Source organism: Spermophilus citellus (genome assembly GCF_964194105.1).
Source record: "Spermophilus citellus genome assembly, chromosome: 3".
Taxonomy (NCBI): Eukaryota; Metazoa; Chordata; class Mammalia; order Rodentia; family Sciuridae; genus Spermophilus; species Spermophilus citellus.
This window is the reverse complement of record NC_138184.1, coordinates 89,184,068-89,200,524: the sequence shown is the minus strand read 5'-3', so window position 1 is coordinate 89,200,524 and position 16,457 is coordinate 89,184,068. Positions and strand designations below refer to the sequence as shown.

Genomic DNA, 16,457 nt, shown 5'->3' with positions numbered 1-16,457 from the left:
AATCTCCTGCACTCTACAAACACACCCAGAGCTCCAAGGAGCCAGCAGCAGGCACAATAACAAAGATAAGCAAACAAACTTATCAGGTGAAAAGCAGCTGGCTACACACAGGCTACACCAGCCAGCTCCACTGTAACCTACACTCTGGTAAGCTACTGAGAAGGATATGGAGGGGGCCTAGAGAGCACAGGTAAGCTCTACCTGCTTGCTGGCTCTCAACTACTGTACAAGGATAATGCCAAGGACAAGCCAGAGCTGAGCTGATAACCAGGCTCTTTGCTGCTGTGAAAGCAGGCTCTCCTATGGGCACCGCCTCTGCCAAGGTTTCGCAGTAGGAAAACAACATGAATTCTAAAACTAACAGGAAGCCTGGGGATATAGCTCAGCAGCACAGCATGTGGTTATTAAGTGTGAAGACTTGGGTTTGGGCCCCAGCAAACCATAAAAAACAAAAACCAAAACAAGAACAACACCAAAATATACTCACCATGGCCCCCACCCCCAAAAAATGGAAACAGTTGGTCCAATGGACAGGTGACTACCCTGAAAGAACAGGGAGCTAGGAGCTTGACCCACTGGTTCCTCAGTAAGGGGTCTGAGCAAGAATGCAAAAGGTTGACACAGGGCTGGGTTGTGGCTCAGTGGTAGAGCACTCACTTAGCATGTGTAAGGCCCTGGGCAAGGCCCTGGGTTCGATCCTCAGCACCACATAAAAAGAAATAAGTAAAAAAAAGATATTTAAAAAAAAAAAAAAAGATTGACACAGATACCCAGGCTTCCAGGCCTCTGTGCTGGGACCCCACTTTAACACAGGGCAGGCAAAACATAATCAAATTCCTTGTATCTTCAATCACCAGCCCCTCACCCCGCAATCAGCTGACACTGCAGGAGATGAGACAGCCCCTCAAGTGAGGAAGGCTGCCAAAAGCAGAGATCAGTCTGCATCTCAGAACACCACCTGACAGAAAATATTTAAATGACGACGTTTCAGAGTGAGTTAGCCCTTCCTCCCATGGCCCTCCCACAGCCTAGGCCTAAATCACAGGAACACACATCCACAGCACTCACCATTGCGAGAGCTCACCACTGAGCATTGGTGCTGAGCATTCGTCTGGAATCAAGCCCTTTAGAAGCCCTCACCCTCCTTACTTCTGTAACAACAAAAGGCCAAGGGACAGGCATTCACTGCCAGCACCATTGTGATCACTGCCTCAGGGGTCTGACAGCTACAAAACACACGAAGACTCCTACTAGCTACCAACTATCCTCTGCCCCCTGCTCCTCTGCAGGGACACACATGAAAACACAGACAGCTTTCAAATAAGCAGCCCAGGGTGCCAGAAGAAGGCCACCATTCAGCTGTCTAGCCCCTCACCACCATCCCCATACACACCTACCTGCCTGATGAGGGTGGGCTGGTGTGACGGTGTAGAAGGTGCCTGGTGTGGCAGTATGAGGTACTGCCTCTTTTCCAAGAGTCCTAAAATGTTCTCAGGGTAAATGATTCTGTCAGAAAGGAGGAGGAGGCAGAGGGACCCTTTGGACAAAGGAGCCAACCTGAGGTATGCAAACAGAACTGGGGCCCAGAAACCTGAGGTTACAAAAATACCATGGAAATAATGTTCAAGGGTCAACAAAGGGATTAAGTAAATCATCCACACAATGAGATACTATTCAGCAACTAAAAATAATGCAGATGAAAATTTTGGAACTTGGAAAGATGTTCACAATCTCTTAAATGGAAAATAAAATATACTCACCATGCCAAAAAAAATTTTAAAACAAGGTTTGGAAGGATAAACACTAGGAAATTGACAAGTTATCTCTGGGTGTTGTGATTTTTCTTTTTCTTTTAGCTTATTGCATTTTCTAATTTTCTATAATAAAAATGCGGTTTAAAAGGAAAAGGTTCATTTTATTTTTAATGTTAAAAAATACTGTGGACATAGAGAAATAATGACAAATAAAATCTGGAAGGAAGCTTGGAAAGCACAAACTCTAAAAAGTAAGGATCTAAGTTTAGAAGGATTCACCAATTTATCAGTGAACAGTAGAGGAAACATTGTATCTCCAATAAATATAAACTCCATTTTAATCTGGTTTAGAAGCAGAAGAAATGCATTTATGAGCCATAAGGGTATCTGCAAACACCTTTATAAATCACATCAAAAAGAGAGAGGGGCTGGGGTTGTGGCTCAGCAGTAGAGCGCTTGCCTAGCACGTGTGAGGCACTGAGTTCGATCCTCAGCACCACAGAAAGATAGATAAATAGATAACAAATATTTTGTATCCATCTACAACTTTAAAAATACTTTAAAAAAAAGAGAGAGAGAAACAGAGGAAGAATTTGGTGACTATACAAGTGAGTATGTGTAGGTGAGAGGAAGCTCTTAATGACACCACTATTAAGCCAACACACACACACACACACACACACACACACACACACACACAGAGTAATAAAATGAGTAGGTTACAAACTTCAAACAGGAGGCAAGAGGCCCACTCAATCCAGAAGCTATAATTTTGTTTGAACTGTAACCAAATCAACTGCTTCAAGTCCAACTTTTTGCCATCCTCCCCAATCTCAGAATCACCCTATGAAAACAGCCCCATTCTAGTCAAGTATGGTGGTAAGGTTGAGGCGTAATAGTTTAAAAAGGAATATAAGGCTAAGATTAACTTAGAGTACAAGATTTTCATAAAGCCAGAGTAAACCCCCCATCTCTGGGACAAGATCATTTAGAACCCAGGCCCTCCTCCTAATAAAGAGCCACTGTCTCTGAAGACTTCAGTACAGATGGGCACAGTGGCTCATCTCTAATCCCAGCTACTTAGGAGGCTGAGATAGGAGGATCTTGACTTTGAGGCCAGTCTGGGCAACACAGTGAAACCCAGTCTAAAAATAAAAAATAAAAAGGGCTGGGGATTAGTTCAGTGCTAGAGCACCCCTGGGTTCAAACCCCAGTACCAGGGGTGGGGGGATGATTATGGTCCTGTAAACAAAGCTGAAGGTACACATAGCAATGGCAATACCTAAAAAACTGTCCTTGTACCAGAGCTGGCTCATGGCACACTGTCTTTATCTCTCTTTTGTTTTCCACTTTCCACATTTCACTACCGCCATCTCTTAGGCCAGCCTCGCTTTACACTAGATCCAACCTTAAATTGTACCAAATCAAATTTAAAAGTAGAGTTCACATAAAAATCCAGATTTCTGGGGCTGGGAGTACTCTAGCTCAGTGGTAGAGTGTGTGCCATGCCCTGAGTTTAATCTCCAGAACCCCTCATCCCCCCCAAATCAAGATTACTTCCAGCTTTTCAAATATGAAGATGTTCTAACACTGGGCTCAAAATACCAAGAATCACCTGGAGGTGGGTGATGGCTGTCCTCTGGGGCAAACTCTGCCTTGCCCCACAGGTCACTCTCTAGCGCCTTTCCAGTGCTGAGGCCAAGCCAAAGAGTTTAAAACTCATATGGTTTTCATAGTAAGTATTTCTCTATAACTGTGACTTTATCAAAAATAGGAAAATAAAATATATAAAAGGTCCTCTTGGACTTACAGATGGCCCATTTTATTTCCTGGTCCTTATGGGGATTTACGTGTAATCCTGACCCAGATAAAGCAATGTTAAGAGGAGAAAGGTCTTAACAGGAAAACTTTACAGAGGGTAATTTGGCAAGTTCTAGTGCACATGCAGAAAACAATTCCCAAGCCACTTTTGATCTATAGGGAAAGTCTCAAAGAAGGTCACTTTCCCCATGATTCCTCCCTTTCATGTATGAAGTAAAGAGACAGAATCATGGTTCCATACATGGACATAGTTAGGATTCTTAAGACCATCTGATCCTGCACTTTCCAAGTCACATTCCCTAAAAATAATGTGGAAAGTCTAAATTGTTTCAATATTTAAAAAACAAACAAACAAACAAAAACACAGCTCTGTTAAGATATAATTTATATACCATACACTTCACCCTTTATAATTTACATACCATAAACTTCAACCTTTAAAAGTGTTCAATAGCTTTTGGTATATTCACACCATTGCCACTATAATTTTACAACATTTTCAACATCTCCTCAAAAATATGTACCCTTACTGTGTCCAGTGGCACATTCCTATAATCCCAGCAACTTGGGTGACTGAGGCAGGAGGATCGCTAGTTCAAGGCCAGCCTCCGCTACTTAGCAAGGCCTTAAGGAACTCAGTGAGGCCCTGTCTCAAAATAAAAAACAAAAAGGGATGGGGATGCAGCTTAGTGGTAAAGCATCCCCAGTATCCAAAAAAGAAAAGGAAAAAAAGTATCTAGGGATCCAGGGGATGGGGACGTAGGTCAGAGGTAGAGTGCTTGCCTGCTTGCCTTATATATACAAGACCTAGGGTTCAATACCCAACACCACAAAATTGTAACAAAACAAAAATATTAACAGGGACTAACCATTCTCTCCTCTCTTAAGCCCCCAGTAACCACTTTCCATTTCTGTTGATTTTCCTACTCTAGACAGTTCATATCAATGGGATCACAATATGGTCCTTTTGTGTCTGGCTTCCTTCACTCCCCATAATATTCAAGGTTCATCCATGTTGTAGCCATGTATCAGAGCTTCACTTCAAGTTGTTTTCAATTGTTTTGTCTTTTGCTTTTGTTTTAGTTTTTGTGGTGCTGGGGATCCATCCCAGGGCCTCCTGCATGCTACCCAAGTGCTCTACCACTGAGCTACAGTTCCCAACCTTGGATTTTTTTTTTCATTCTTTTTTTTTTTTGGGGGGGGGGTACCAGGGATTTAAATCAGGGGTACTCAACCACTGAGCCACATCCCAGCCCTTTTTTGTATTTTATTTAGAGACAGGGTTTCACTGAGTTGCTTAGCACCTCACTTTTGTTGAGGCTAGCTTTGAACTCTCAATCCTCCTACCTCAGTCTCCTGAGCCACTGGGATTACAGGTCTGCACCACCACACCCAGCTAAATATTTTTTTTTTTTTTAAAGAGAGAGTGAGAGAGGAGAGAGAGAGAGAGAGAGAGAGAGAGAGAATTTTTAATATTTATTTTTTAGTTCTCGGCGGACACAACATCTTTGTTGGTATGTGGTGCTGAGGATCGAACCCGGGCCAAACGCATGCCAGGCGAGCGCGCTACCGCTTGAGCCACATCCCCAGCCCCCCAGCTAAATATTTTTAAAGTATATATTTCTTTGATCAAGTCACAATGGACATTCGTTAAAATATGAAGCTTTTTTCATTTTCTCTAACATGTTATGAACATTTTCAAACATACTGGAAAGTTGAAAGAATTATCCAATGAACACTCATGTAACCACCACCTGGATTCTGTGTTAACATTCTTTTTTTTTTTTTAAAGAGAGAGAATTTTTTAATATTTATTTTTCAGTTGTCGGTGGACACAACATCTTTATTTTATGTGGTGCTGAGGATAGAACCCAGCACCCTGCGCATGCCAGGCGAGCACATTACCGCTTGAGCCACATCCCCAGCCCCTCTATGTTAACATTCTGACATACTTCCTTCATCACATTCCATCAGTCCTTGCATCAATCCATATTATTTTATTTAAGCAGTGGTTCTCAAAGGGTACGTAAGACCCTTCTAGGAGCCCACGATATCAAAACTATTTTATTTTTATCAGTTGCTGATGGACATTTTATTTTACTTTTTTATATGTGGTACTGAGAATCAAACCCAGTGCCTCACACATGCTAGGCAAATTTTCTACCAATGAGCCACAACCCCAGCCCCCTCAAAACTATTTTCAAAGTAATACTAAGAAGTTCTTTGTCTTTAATGCTCATTCATTGCAGAGTATGCGGTACAGCTTTCCAGACAAGTAGTTGCAGTTTGCTTGGGATTTTTTTGGTACTGAGGATTGAACCCAGGGTTCCTACCACTGAGCCACATCTTCAGGCCTTTTTATAAAGTTCCTTAGGGTTTCACTAAATTACTTAGGCTGGCCTCAAATCCACCTGCCTCAGCCTCTGGAGTTATCGGGATTACAGGTGTGTGTCACCATGTCTGACTAATGAGTTTATTTTTTAAGTGCTTAATAAATAGTTTAAATTTTTCTCAGAGTTGGTTTTTAATATGGTTATATATAGATATAACCTGCCAGGCATGGTAGTGCAGACCTACATTCTCAGCTGTTCAAGAGACTGAGGCAGGAAGACTGCAAGATTGAGACCAGCTTCAGCAATTGCAGTAATTATTTAAAAATAAAAAGGACTGGAGATGCAGGTTGGTGGTAAAACATCCTGGAGTCAATCCTCAATACCAAAAGAAAAATAAAAAGATATAGCCCACATATACAAAAAGAGTAAAGCAGTCCCAAGACCAAAAAGTTTGTGAGACACTAATTTAAAGCATTTCAGAGTAGAACGTAGACAGAGTACATCATCACTTCATCCCTAACATCTTAGCATGCATAACACCAACTACAGTTTAATATTTGTTCCTGGTTTTTGGTTTTGGTAGGAACTGCATAGAATAAAATGCACAAGTCCTTCATTCTTTCTGGTGTAAGGTATTGAGCCCAGGGCCTCATGCATGCCTTTTAAATTTTGTACTTATTTATTTGTTTTTATTCTCATTTTGGCAATGGGGCTTGAGCCCAGAAGCACTTTATCATGGAGCCACATCCCAAATCCTTTATTTTTTGAGACAGGATCTTACTAAGTTACTCTTTTTTATGAGCTGTAAAGTCTTCACTATTACCCAAATGGGATTCTGCATACTCTGAGAATCAAAGGCTAACAACAAGGAATCCTGTTTCTATATTCCTATACATAACCACACCCATCTGAGTTTAAAAAAAAAAAAAATTCAGGATTTACAGTAGTACAGATCACAGGATAAAAACCCTTCTGTTCAGAAGGCAAGTTTCAAACCCCAAAGCCCCACCACCCATCCAATCATCCAATGTCCTGCTCGGGAGGCACATCAAAAGGAAGAGGAGAGATGGTACAGCATGGCCAGAAGACGGAACCCAGGTGCATGGACCTGGGCCTCCCACACTGACAGCCCCTCTCATCCTTTGTCATACCTTGTCACACAGCCCAAGTCCCAGCTGTCAGGAAAGCCTTGGGCAACAAAGTTTTCTGCACTGAGGTGTCCTCAGCACAAATATACCAGCCACACAATGCAGGCTCCCTATTTCAGTCATGGCTCTAGAAGCTCAGGCCCCAAAATGCCCAGTCATCACTGACTCCTTGCTTTCCTTCCCCCCCCCCCAGGTCCAATACACCAGCAAATCCAAAGACCACCTTGAGTCCATCCACTTCTCACCACTCCACCTGACACGGAGTGTCGCAGAACAGAGAGTAACGGCCTCCAACTGGGATCCTCGCTTCTCTGGCCCCCTAGAAACTACTAGTTTCCTGTGAACTAATCTACAGATGAGCCACCATGAGCTGCTCGATGAAGACAAATTAATATTCCCAGCACAGTGAGAAATGTGCTAACTCCCCACCACAACCAACAAGTTCCCTTGCCTTCTCAGGTTTATCTCCTACATCCCATCTGCCCTCAACCTCATCATGCTGGCCTTCTTTCTAACCTGGGCTGCTTCCTTCCATGCCTGCCTCCTACTTGTCACACATGTTTTGGTTTAATCTGAAATGTCACCTATTCAGAAGTCTTTTCCAAGCAGCCCAAAGTATCTGCCCACCCTCCCTGCACCCATCACTTCTATCCTTCATTTTGTTTTATGGTCTTGGCTGCATTCCACTAGAGTGGAAGTTCCATGAGGGGAGATGATAAATCTGTCTTGTCTACTACTGTGTCCCCAACTGCTGACCTGTGCCTGGAACACAAGAGGCCCAATGAATACTTGTTGAGGGAATAAGCATTTGAGCTTGGGGCAGCTAAGCCAAGACCACAACCAAACTCATGCTGTGGCCTATGAGGTTCTGCTCAGAGAAAGAGCCAGTCAGCCTCCCTCAAATGTCTGAATTGGAATCTACAGGGCTAATTTAATTAGACAACTGGCAAAGAGCACTAGTAATAACAGGAAACCCTGAGTGAGGTCCACATGTGAAAACACAGGCCCTAGGGAGCTTAAGGTGGCAGACATGGAAGCTCCCGTAAGCAGAGGAGCAGAGAGAAGAAACAGCAGCAGGTGAGAGTGCCAACAGGCAGCAGGAATGACATCACCAAGGAAAGTGGTGCCTACGAGGAGGCGAGGACTGCATGGTGGTCCATCAGCAAAGAGGGGCATCACCCCTGCTGACCACTAAGGCTGCCAGGGACCAGCACCAGTCTCCGCTGCCCTCCAGTAGTTCTCACATTAAACCCAGGGGTGCTTTATCACTAAGCTACATCCCCAGCCCTTTTTTTTGGGGGGGGGTGGCAGGGCGGGAAAGGGTCTTGCTAAATTGTGGAGGCTGGCTTTGAACTTGCAATCCTCTCGCCTCAGTCTCCCAAATTGCTGGGATTACAGGAGTGTGCCACTGTGCCCAGCCTGATCCTTTCAATAAACCCCTATCCTATAGGCACACAGCCCAAAGAGCCCTGTCTAAACCCAGTCCTGGGACCTGGAATTCTAACCATAGATGAGGGATCTCCAACAAAAGACAGAAAAGAATCACTGGAGACACAGGACAGGACTTCTAGACTGCACATTTTATGCCCAAGAGTTTATTCAATTTCCAGGAAGGGGCTGGGTGTCATGGCACATGCCTACAATCCCAGCAACTTGGAAGGATGAAGCAGGGGGATCACAAGTTCAAGGCCAGCCGCAATTTAGCAAGGCCTAAAGCAAGTTAGCAAGACCCTGTCATAAGATAAAAAATAAGGGCTAGGGCTAGGGACATAGTTGGACCCCTGGATTCAATATCTAGAATCAAAAAAAAAGAAAAGTAAAAGAAAGAAAAAGAAATCTGAACAAGGGGTGCTCATGCTCTGAATTTTTCATTAGCTTTTATATCCCTACAAAATAAATCAGATTGGGGCTGGGATTGTATCTCCATGGTGGAGCACATGCCTAGCATGCACTGAGGCCCTGGTTCTGATCCCCAGCAACAATAAAAAAGTCTATTGACTTTCCATTCCATAATATCCTCTTATGGGAATTATACCAGGCAGGGAAAAAACAAGGACACAATCCACTGTATAGACTTTTCTTTGACCAGGGCCCTTCTATTGCTACAGCCCCCTGAATTGGAGCCCAGTACACTCAGCATAATCAATATAACCCTGGGGTGGGTTTGCCAATGAGGAAAAAGAACTTAAAAGACTTTCATACCATGATTGGGTGCTTAACGTTTCCCCCAAGAAACTTCTGAGTCAGGTGCCACAGCTCACACCTGTTATCCCCACTACTCAGGAGGCCGAGGCAGAATTGCAAGTTTGAGGTCTGCCTGGATAACTTAGCAAAACCTTGTCTTAAAACAAAAACAATTAAAAAAAAAAAAAAAAAAAAGGACTGAGGATGTAGTTCATGGTACAGCACCCTGGTGAACGTTCAAACCCCGATAACAAAACAAAACAACAACAACAACAAAAAAAATCATAGAAAGAATCTACAACATAGCAGCTGTTTAGTTAGTATGAGTTTTCTTATATTGCCCTACCAAATAAACCCTTTTACTTCTTCTCTTCTTTAAAATTTTTTTTTAGTTGTCAATGGGCCTTTATTTTATTTATTTATATGCGGTGCTGAAAATCAAACCCAGTACCTCACACATGCTAGGCAAGTGCTCTACTATTAAACTACAACCCCAGTCCTCTAACTTCTTTTTTCAGACTCTCTTTCCCCAATTTTATCAACCATTCTTTGCCCTTCCATTGAGCTAGCAATTAACTATTCAACCTCTACATAAAAACAGAAATTTGGTTCTGGACTACTGAAGGGCAGAAAATAGGTAAGAAGAATAGTGGGGCTTCCCACTGGGAAAGAGAATCCAAGACTTTTGACAATTAATACAGGGAAGGGGAGATAAGCATTGAACCTGATGTCGGCAAAACTGTCCACATAGATACTAGTTATAGCATTGCACATACTCTCAGTACAGTGTAGACACTTCCTCAGCAAGGCATTAGACCCTGGTTCACATTGTTACAGCCCTTACTAACTGCTGTCAATGCTGTGTCTGTCCCACAACTAGTCTTCTATGAAACTCCTTTAGAGATTGACATTTTCATCTCTGTAGCCACAGCTCCCATCTCAGTGCTTGTATGTGCAAACACATATACACATACACACACCTTTTTCTTTTTTTTGATGGTGGTGGTATTGGGATTGTACCCAGGGTCTTGTACGTGCCAGACAAGTGCTCTACCACTAACCTACATCCCCAACTTTTTGTTTCTTTTTTTAAATGTTAAGACAGAGTCTTGCTAAGTTGCCCAGGCTGGTCTTGAATTTGTGATCTTCCTGCCTCAGTTTCCCAAGGCGCTGTGATTACAGGGATGTGTCACTACACTTCCACCACCTTTTAGAGGCAGGGCCTTGCTATGCTGCCCAGGCTGGTCTTCAACTTCTACACTCAAGGGATACATACTCCTGCCTCAGATGCCAGAGTGCTGGGACTACAGGCATGTGCCACCATGTGCAGCTAGTGCACACTATCCAATAATTAAAGGTTAAAGACAGAACAAGAGAAGAAGAATACCTTAACTTTTTGTGGAAGCAGCAGAGTAAAACTCAGCTGGGCATGGCACGCACCTGTGAACCCAGCTACTCAGAAGGCTGAGGTAAGAGGATGGGAAGTTTGAGGCCAGCCTGGGGAACTTAGCAAGACCCTGTCTCAGAATTTAAAAAATTTTAAAAGGGCTAGGGATGTAGCTCAGTGGTAGAATGCTTGCCCAGCATGCACAAGGTCCTGGATTCATCCTCCAGTACTCTGCCAAAAAAGGAGGAGGAGGGGGAGGAGCAAGAGAAAGAGGATGCTGCTTTGAAACTTAAAATTTTGGAGGACATAATGCTCTGTCTTCAGTCCTTGTTATTCCCAAGTCTGATTCCTTAAGCCACGAACAAAGGGTTACCACACAGGGCACACATGTGGGGACCACATCCTGAAAACTTACATACCAAGGTTACCTTACAGCTCTTAGTCAAAATGTCTCCTCCAATATCCACTTAAGCAGAAAGCTGTTTTCCAGAAAGCTATTTTTATCTTAAAACACATGAAAAGAGTATCTTCTACCTTCTGAAAACTTCATACCACGGTTCCCTGACAAGGAATTAAAAAGTAGAAAAGTGAAACCAAAACTGACTACAAAAAGCTACACACTAGATGTGTTCAGAATCTGTGTGGGGGATGTACATGTGTGACATTCCTTGAAATGTTAAGAGGGCAAGAATCATGAACTATGTTCTAGAGTGCATAGCTCCACTGTGGAGCCTTAGAAAGGATTCAGCCAAATCAAGAATGCTTCTGTTTAGTATTTGTTAGGTGGACATTTAAAAACCACCCTAAAAGACACAAGTTGGATACATTTTTTTTTTCTGATTATAGATGAGAAACTTGGGATCCTAGAAAATGTCAGTTGAATGAGAATGCAGAATTGAAATTCCATCATGTTCCACCTGCTATAGTCAGATGGGTAAACCTCCTCTTGCCTATTATTTGCCAGGTACCAGGCATATTCACAGACATATCTCAGTTAATACTCATTTCCACCCTGCAGAAAAGTTCTAGCCACCCCATTCCAGAGCAGCAGACAGGAAAGCTTAGGAAAGTAAAGCCACCTGTAGCTCTTCCATGTCCTCTACCACCTACCAATTTTGCCTTGGGTAGAGGCAATTTCTTCCCCTCTAAGATATCCTAACAATTGAACACATATTTTAGGACCAAATCAAGACATTTTGCCATAGGGCTACTCAGCATCTCAGAGTGGGTGGCCATGGATTTTAAAGCCAGCTACAAAGAAAATGGAATCCCCTTGGCACAGTCACCAGGCAGGCCACTGGGCTTGCTCACACTGTCTTCTGTCCCCCAAATACCATATTTCCCCCACCAAAGTCAGCTCTGGTCAAACTTCAGGAGTTAAAGCCTTTCTTGTTCTGGAACAGACCATGTTCATCATCCCTAGACCACTTCTCAGAACTGGGTGAAAAATAACCACAACTTCCCCTGCACTTGGTTCCTCCCCAAAGACTGTGAACCTCAGCTGGAAACAGCTGGGAGGCAGCAGCTAACAGGAAGCCAAACCAAAAAAAAAAAAAGGCACAGAGTGTACCAGGGAGAGTTAGGCAGCTAGAACCAAGAGGCCAGGGGACAGCCAGGACACTGAAGTTAGGAAGGACCCAAGACAGAAACAGTCACATAGAAGAGCAGTTCCAGCCGACATTCCTCTCAGCTGAAGTAAAGAAGAAACCAGGAAAAGCAGTAAAGGCTCTGACCCCACTGAACAGGAAGTCAGACCAGCTCTGAAGCTGAGTCTCTTTCCTGCCTGTCCCCCATCTCAACCTTACTTCTCTGAAAGTCATCTGGTAATCATAGCAAAAGAGCTGAGGTCAAAAACTGCCTTTTCCCCAGCTTTTCTGTCAATCTCTACCAAAATTCCACACTGCCAACTAAGTTCAGGAAAAGCCAAATTGAGCCTCACACAGAGACGTAGAGTATCTTCATGAAAAATTAGTAAGCAGATCCCAGCAGGGGACCTTTGGTGGTGGACAGACCTAGGTGGCAGTAGAAGGAACTCAGGCATAAGGAACAGCAAGAAAAGCAAGAGAGCTAGGGGGGCTAGAAGGTCTGAAAATCAAGGTAAGCACCAAACTAGTGGTGCATTTTACAATCAAGAAAGGTAACTGAGCAGTGGCCAGTTGCCAAAATATTTTTGAAAGAAATGAAGGGGGGGAAAAACCATTACTGAAATTCTTTGGTGTTATTTAATAAGCCTTTAGGTTATCTAAACAAAGGGCAAAGGGGAGACTAGCTTAATTTTCCTTTTGCTGAGCTGACTTGAGGCTTTCTAGCCTGCACCTCCTGTGACTCAAACATCATTCTTTCACTGTACATGCAGAAGTTTATATTAAAGTAAAGAAAAGGATTAAGTTTTCTTAATAAGACACATTCCTGTCTTTCACCTCTGGTTTTGTTTGAAAAAGCTTTCTCATAGATTATGCTCTGATCTAGTTGCTTTAATTCCAATAGAAGTTCTCAAAATTTGAGACTGAAGGGTGAACAGAACTGCAACATCAATGCCATTTTTTTTTTTTTAAACAGAACATCTTCTAGGCTCAGTGCCAGCTCAAACTGGCAAGACCTGAGAATCAGAGCAGAGACTGACCAATGTGCCACGTCAGGGGGACAGGATAAAGAAATATGGAACAAGCCATCAGGGAAACCTTCATAAAAGGAAACAGGGGTGAGGGGTCTGTCTCAGGAACATAACAAAGGAACAGGTAGACTAATCATTTATTCCAGAGGAAGAAAATGCCATCCAGAGCTAAGTATATAGCATTTTAAATTCATGTAAATAATGTTTTAACTTGGATTTATTCAGGGATCACTACTCTTTAAAAAAAAAAAAAGGAAGAAAGAAAGAAAGAAAAAGAAAAAGAAAAAAGTCTTTCATGCAGAAAGACTGCTTAAACCCAAGAGTTTGAGACCAGCGTGGTTACACAGCAAGGTACCTTCTCAAAAATAAACAAATAAATAAATAAAGGAGAGGGAAATATTTCTGCTCTTCTCTACAGTGTTACTGGAGTCTCATAGGAGACTTTGCCTGTGCTGCCTGTGAAGCAGAGCTAAGTGAGCCAGGGCCACTGCATTTACTAATGCAAGAGATTCAATTCTGTAGGGATCCCATGGGGTGGGGGTGGGGGGGTGGAGGAGGTTCTGTGCAAGGCTGGGCTGTTCAGGCCAAGACAGCCAGGGCAAAGAAGTTCTATGATTGAGTGAGAAAAGTCACCTGAAGCAAATGCCTAACATATAACCTGAGGAAGGGAGAGAAGAGTGGAAAGACTTCTTAACCCTTGGGAGGCAGGTATTTCTTTCTGTGACTTTGAAAAAAGAGATGTCTGCTCAAAGCCAAATCCACATGTCAGGATGATATCTGGGATGTGTGCCCTAAACACTGACATCTCCCTCATCTAATGTTTCAGGGACACCCAGAAAACCCTTCAACTTGCCAGGAGAACAGACTGCACCTCCAACCGCTGTAGCTCCAAAAGTCTTCCTAGGAGCACCCAGGGCCCTCCCCAGGGGCTACCCAACAAATAGGTTGTGAGGAGGCCCAGACTCCAGGTGCACGGACAATACCAAAAGTAGCTAACATTAATGGAGCTGTACAGGGCTGTAATAAGCGCTTCATCTATCCAATCCATCCCCACAATAGCCCCCTGGAGGCAGATACGACCGTCATCTCCTCTTTACAAAGGAGGAACCAGGCTCCAAGGTGTTACACAATCATTAAATAGTGGAGCCAGCGCCCCAGACACCCTGGACTGGTGGTCTTAATCACCACTAGGTATTGTTGGAAACACACAAAGAGTTTGGGGGAAGGGGTCGACAGAGCTGGGCAACACAAGGTGCAGCCTTACTACAACGGTTTCTGGACCGAGATCGGTGGCTCCTGGAACACTGGAGGCGGGGTGGGTGGGGGGTGCCTGGATGGGGAATGTGAAGCCGGAAGAACCCAGGCACTGATGACAGGGGAAGCGGCCAGGACCGCGGCGCCTCTCACAACGTTGGGACTCCCTCCCAAAGGGAAAGCGTGGTGCCAAAGGGACCCCGGGGGTCCCAGCCCTCCACGCTCGTTTTGTCTAAGGAAGGCCCCGGTGAGAGACGGGGCCCGGCCAGGTCCGCGAGGGTCGCCGGGTCCCACCTGTAGGCCAGGGTCATGCACTCGAAGAGCTTGGTGAGCGAGGCGTCGATAGACAGGTGGCAGGAGCTGGTCTTGCCGAAGCTGTAGGTCTGGCACGTCTGCTTGTTGACCGTGTCGAAATCGTAGCCCTTCTTAGGCGGGTGCTCGCGGTGCGGCGACGACACCATGAAGTGGCCGCTGTGGATGATCTGCTGGGGGCGCGGAGGCTCCTCGCGGCCCGGCCCGGCCCTGGGCGGCAGTGGCGCAGCGCTCGCGTGGGCCCGGGCCGAGGTGGCCACGCCGGAGGCGGGCGGAGGGGACGGCTCATCCGTGTCCGAGTCGTCGTCGTCCTCAGGCACCTGGGGCTTGAGCAGCACCGAACGGACCCGGCTGCGAGGCCGGCGCGGAGAACACATGAAGACCTCGGCGGCCATGAGGGAAGCCCAACCGCGGGCATCCCCCGGGGGTCCGGGAGACGCGGGACTGCTAAGCTGAGGGGCACCGGCCCTGCCCGCGCACGGACTGTCCGCGAGCGCGCGGCGGGGAGGGAGGGGTAGGGCGCCGATCCCGGCGTGACGTCACTGCCGCGCCTCAACCAATCAGATGCCCGCGTCGGCCTCTTAAAGGCGCAAGGGAACTTTTCCTTATCTAGGAGGACAAAAAAAGGGCTACGCCTTCCTGCCCCGCCCCTCTCTACCCCCACCCCTCGGGGCAGGCTGAGAGCTCCGAGACGCCGGGGCCAGGCCGCGCCCCTTGAGGGTGGCTCGGCCTAACAGAGACCTGGCCCACTGGCTGTTCGGGTTCCGCCCCCGCCCCGCCCCGCGCAGCCCAGCGCTGGCTAGAGCGCTCGGCAGCCTAGCTGCGGGCCAAACCCGAGCTCCACGTGGTGGGTGGGGGTGGGGCTCCTCCTCCCCCGCCGGCTTTCTCCTGCGGGGCCCGGAACTGGGTCCTAGACAGCTCCGTTCCGAGCTGTTGTGCTACTGTGGCTACTGTCTTCGTTTTTATTGTCGCTGAGTACCGAAGGGATTTCCCAGATGTGCACAAAAAAAAAAAAAAAAAAAAAAAACGGGAGCCCTTCTCACGAGACCTGACATCCGCAGAGGTCCAGGTCAAGGCGGCGTCCCAGGCCCACAGCTCTGAGTGGCAGAGCTGGACCGGAGCCCTGCTCCTTCCAGTACAGCTCAAAACACTGTGGGGTTGTTTTCGAGACTGACGGCAGAACCAGCCCCTAAGTAATTCCAAAAAGGGGAAACTCTGAGCCATAGCTTTCTTCTCTGTCAAACTGTAACAATGGTTCACCTTGGGAATATAACCCTCAGTTGCTCTGGGGCTTATTTTTTTCTTTTCCTCTTTTCCCTCTCCCGGCTCCCTAACCTGGGGGCGGGAAACTATTTACCTTGAGTTATCGGTGCGCCAGAGAAAGAAGTCTACCAGAAGATCTAGGAAGTGAATATCTCCCAGATTATGATTTAGCTCCACACACAGGCCTGTAATACCAGCTACGCAGGAGGCTAAGGAGGAGAATCGCAAGTTCAAGGCCAACCTCTGCAATTTAGGGAGACCCCAAAATAAATAAAAAGGGCCAGAGGCATATCTTAATGGTATAGCTCCCCTCCTTTAAATTCCCAGTATCACAAACTGATAATAGTAATATAATTAAATTATAATTCATTAAGATCACTTTCAATA

General features: G+C 45.4%; 1 protein-coding gene across 3 annotated transcripts in view; it reads right to left on the bottom strand.

The window, feature by feature from the left end:
• MLXIP (MLX interacting protein) overlaps positions 1–15,348 on the bottom strand; it is a 57,394-nt gene extending 42,046 nt beyond the window's left edge. For all 3 annotated transcript variants that reach the window (XR_014021078.1, XM_081286237.1, XM_081286238.1), the window contains exon 1: positions 14,790–15,348. Coding sequence is in view for 2 of the 3 variants with exons in the window: in XM_081286237.1 (XP_081142363.1) it covers positions 14,790–15,202 (413 nt within the window). In the remaining variant the exon portion in view is untranslated. The remainder of the gene's footprint in view (positions 1–14,789) is intronic.
• Positions 15,349–16,457: the final 1,109 nt, after the last annotated feature.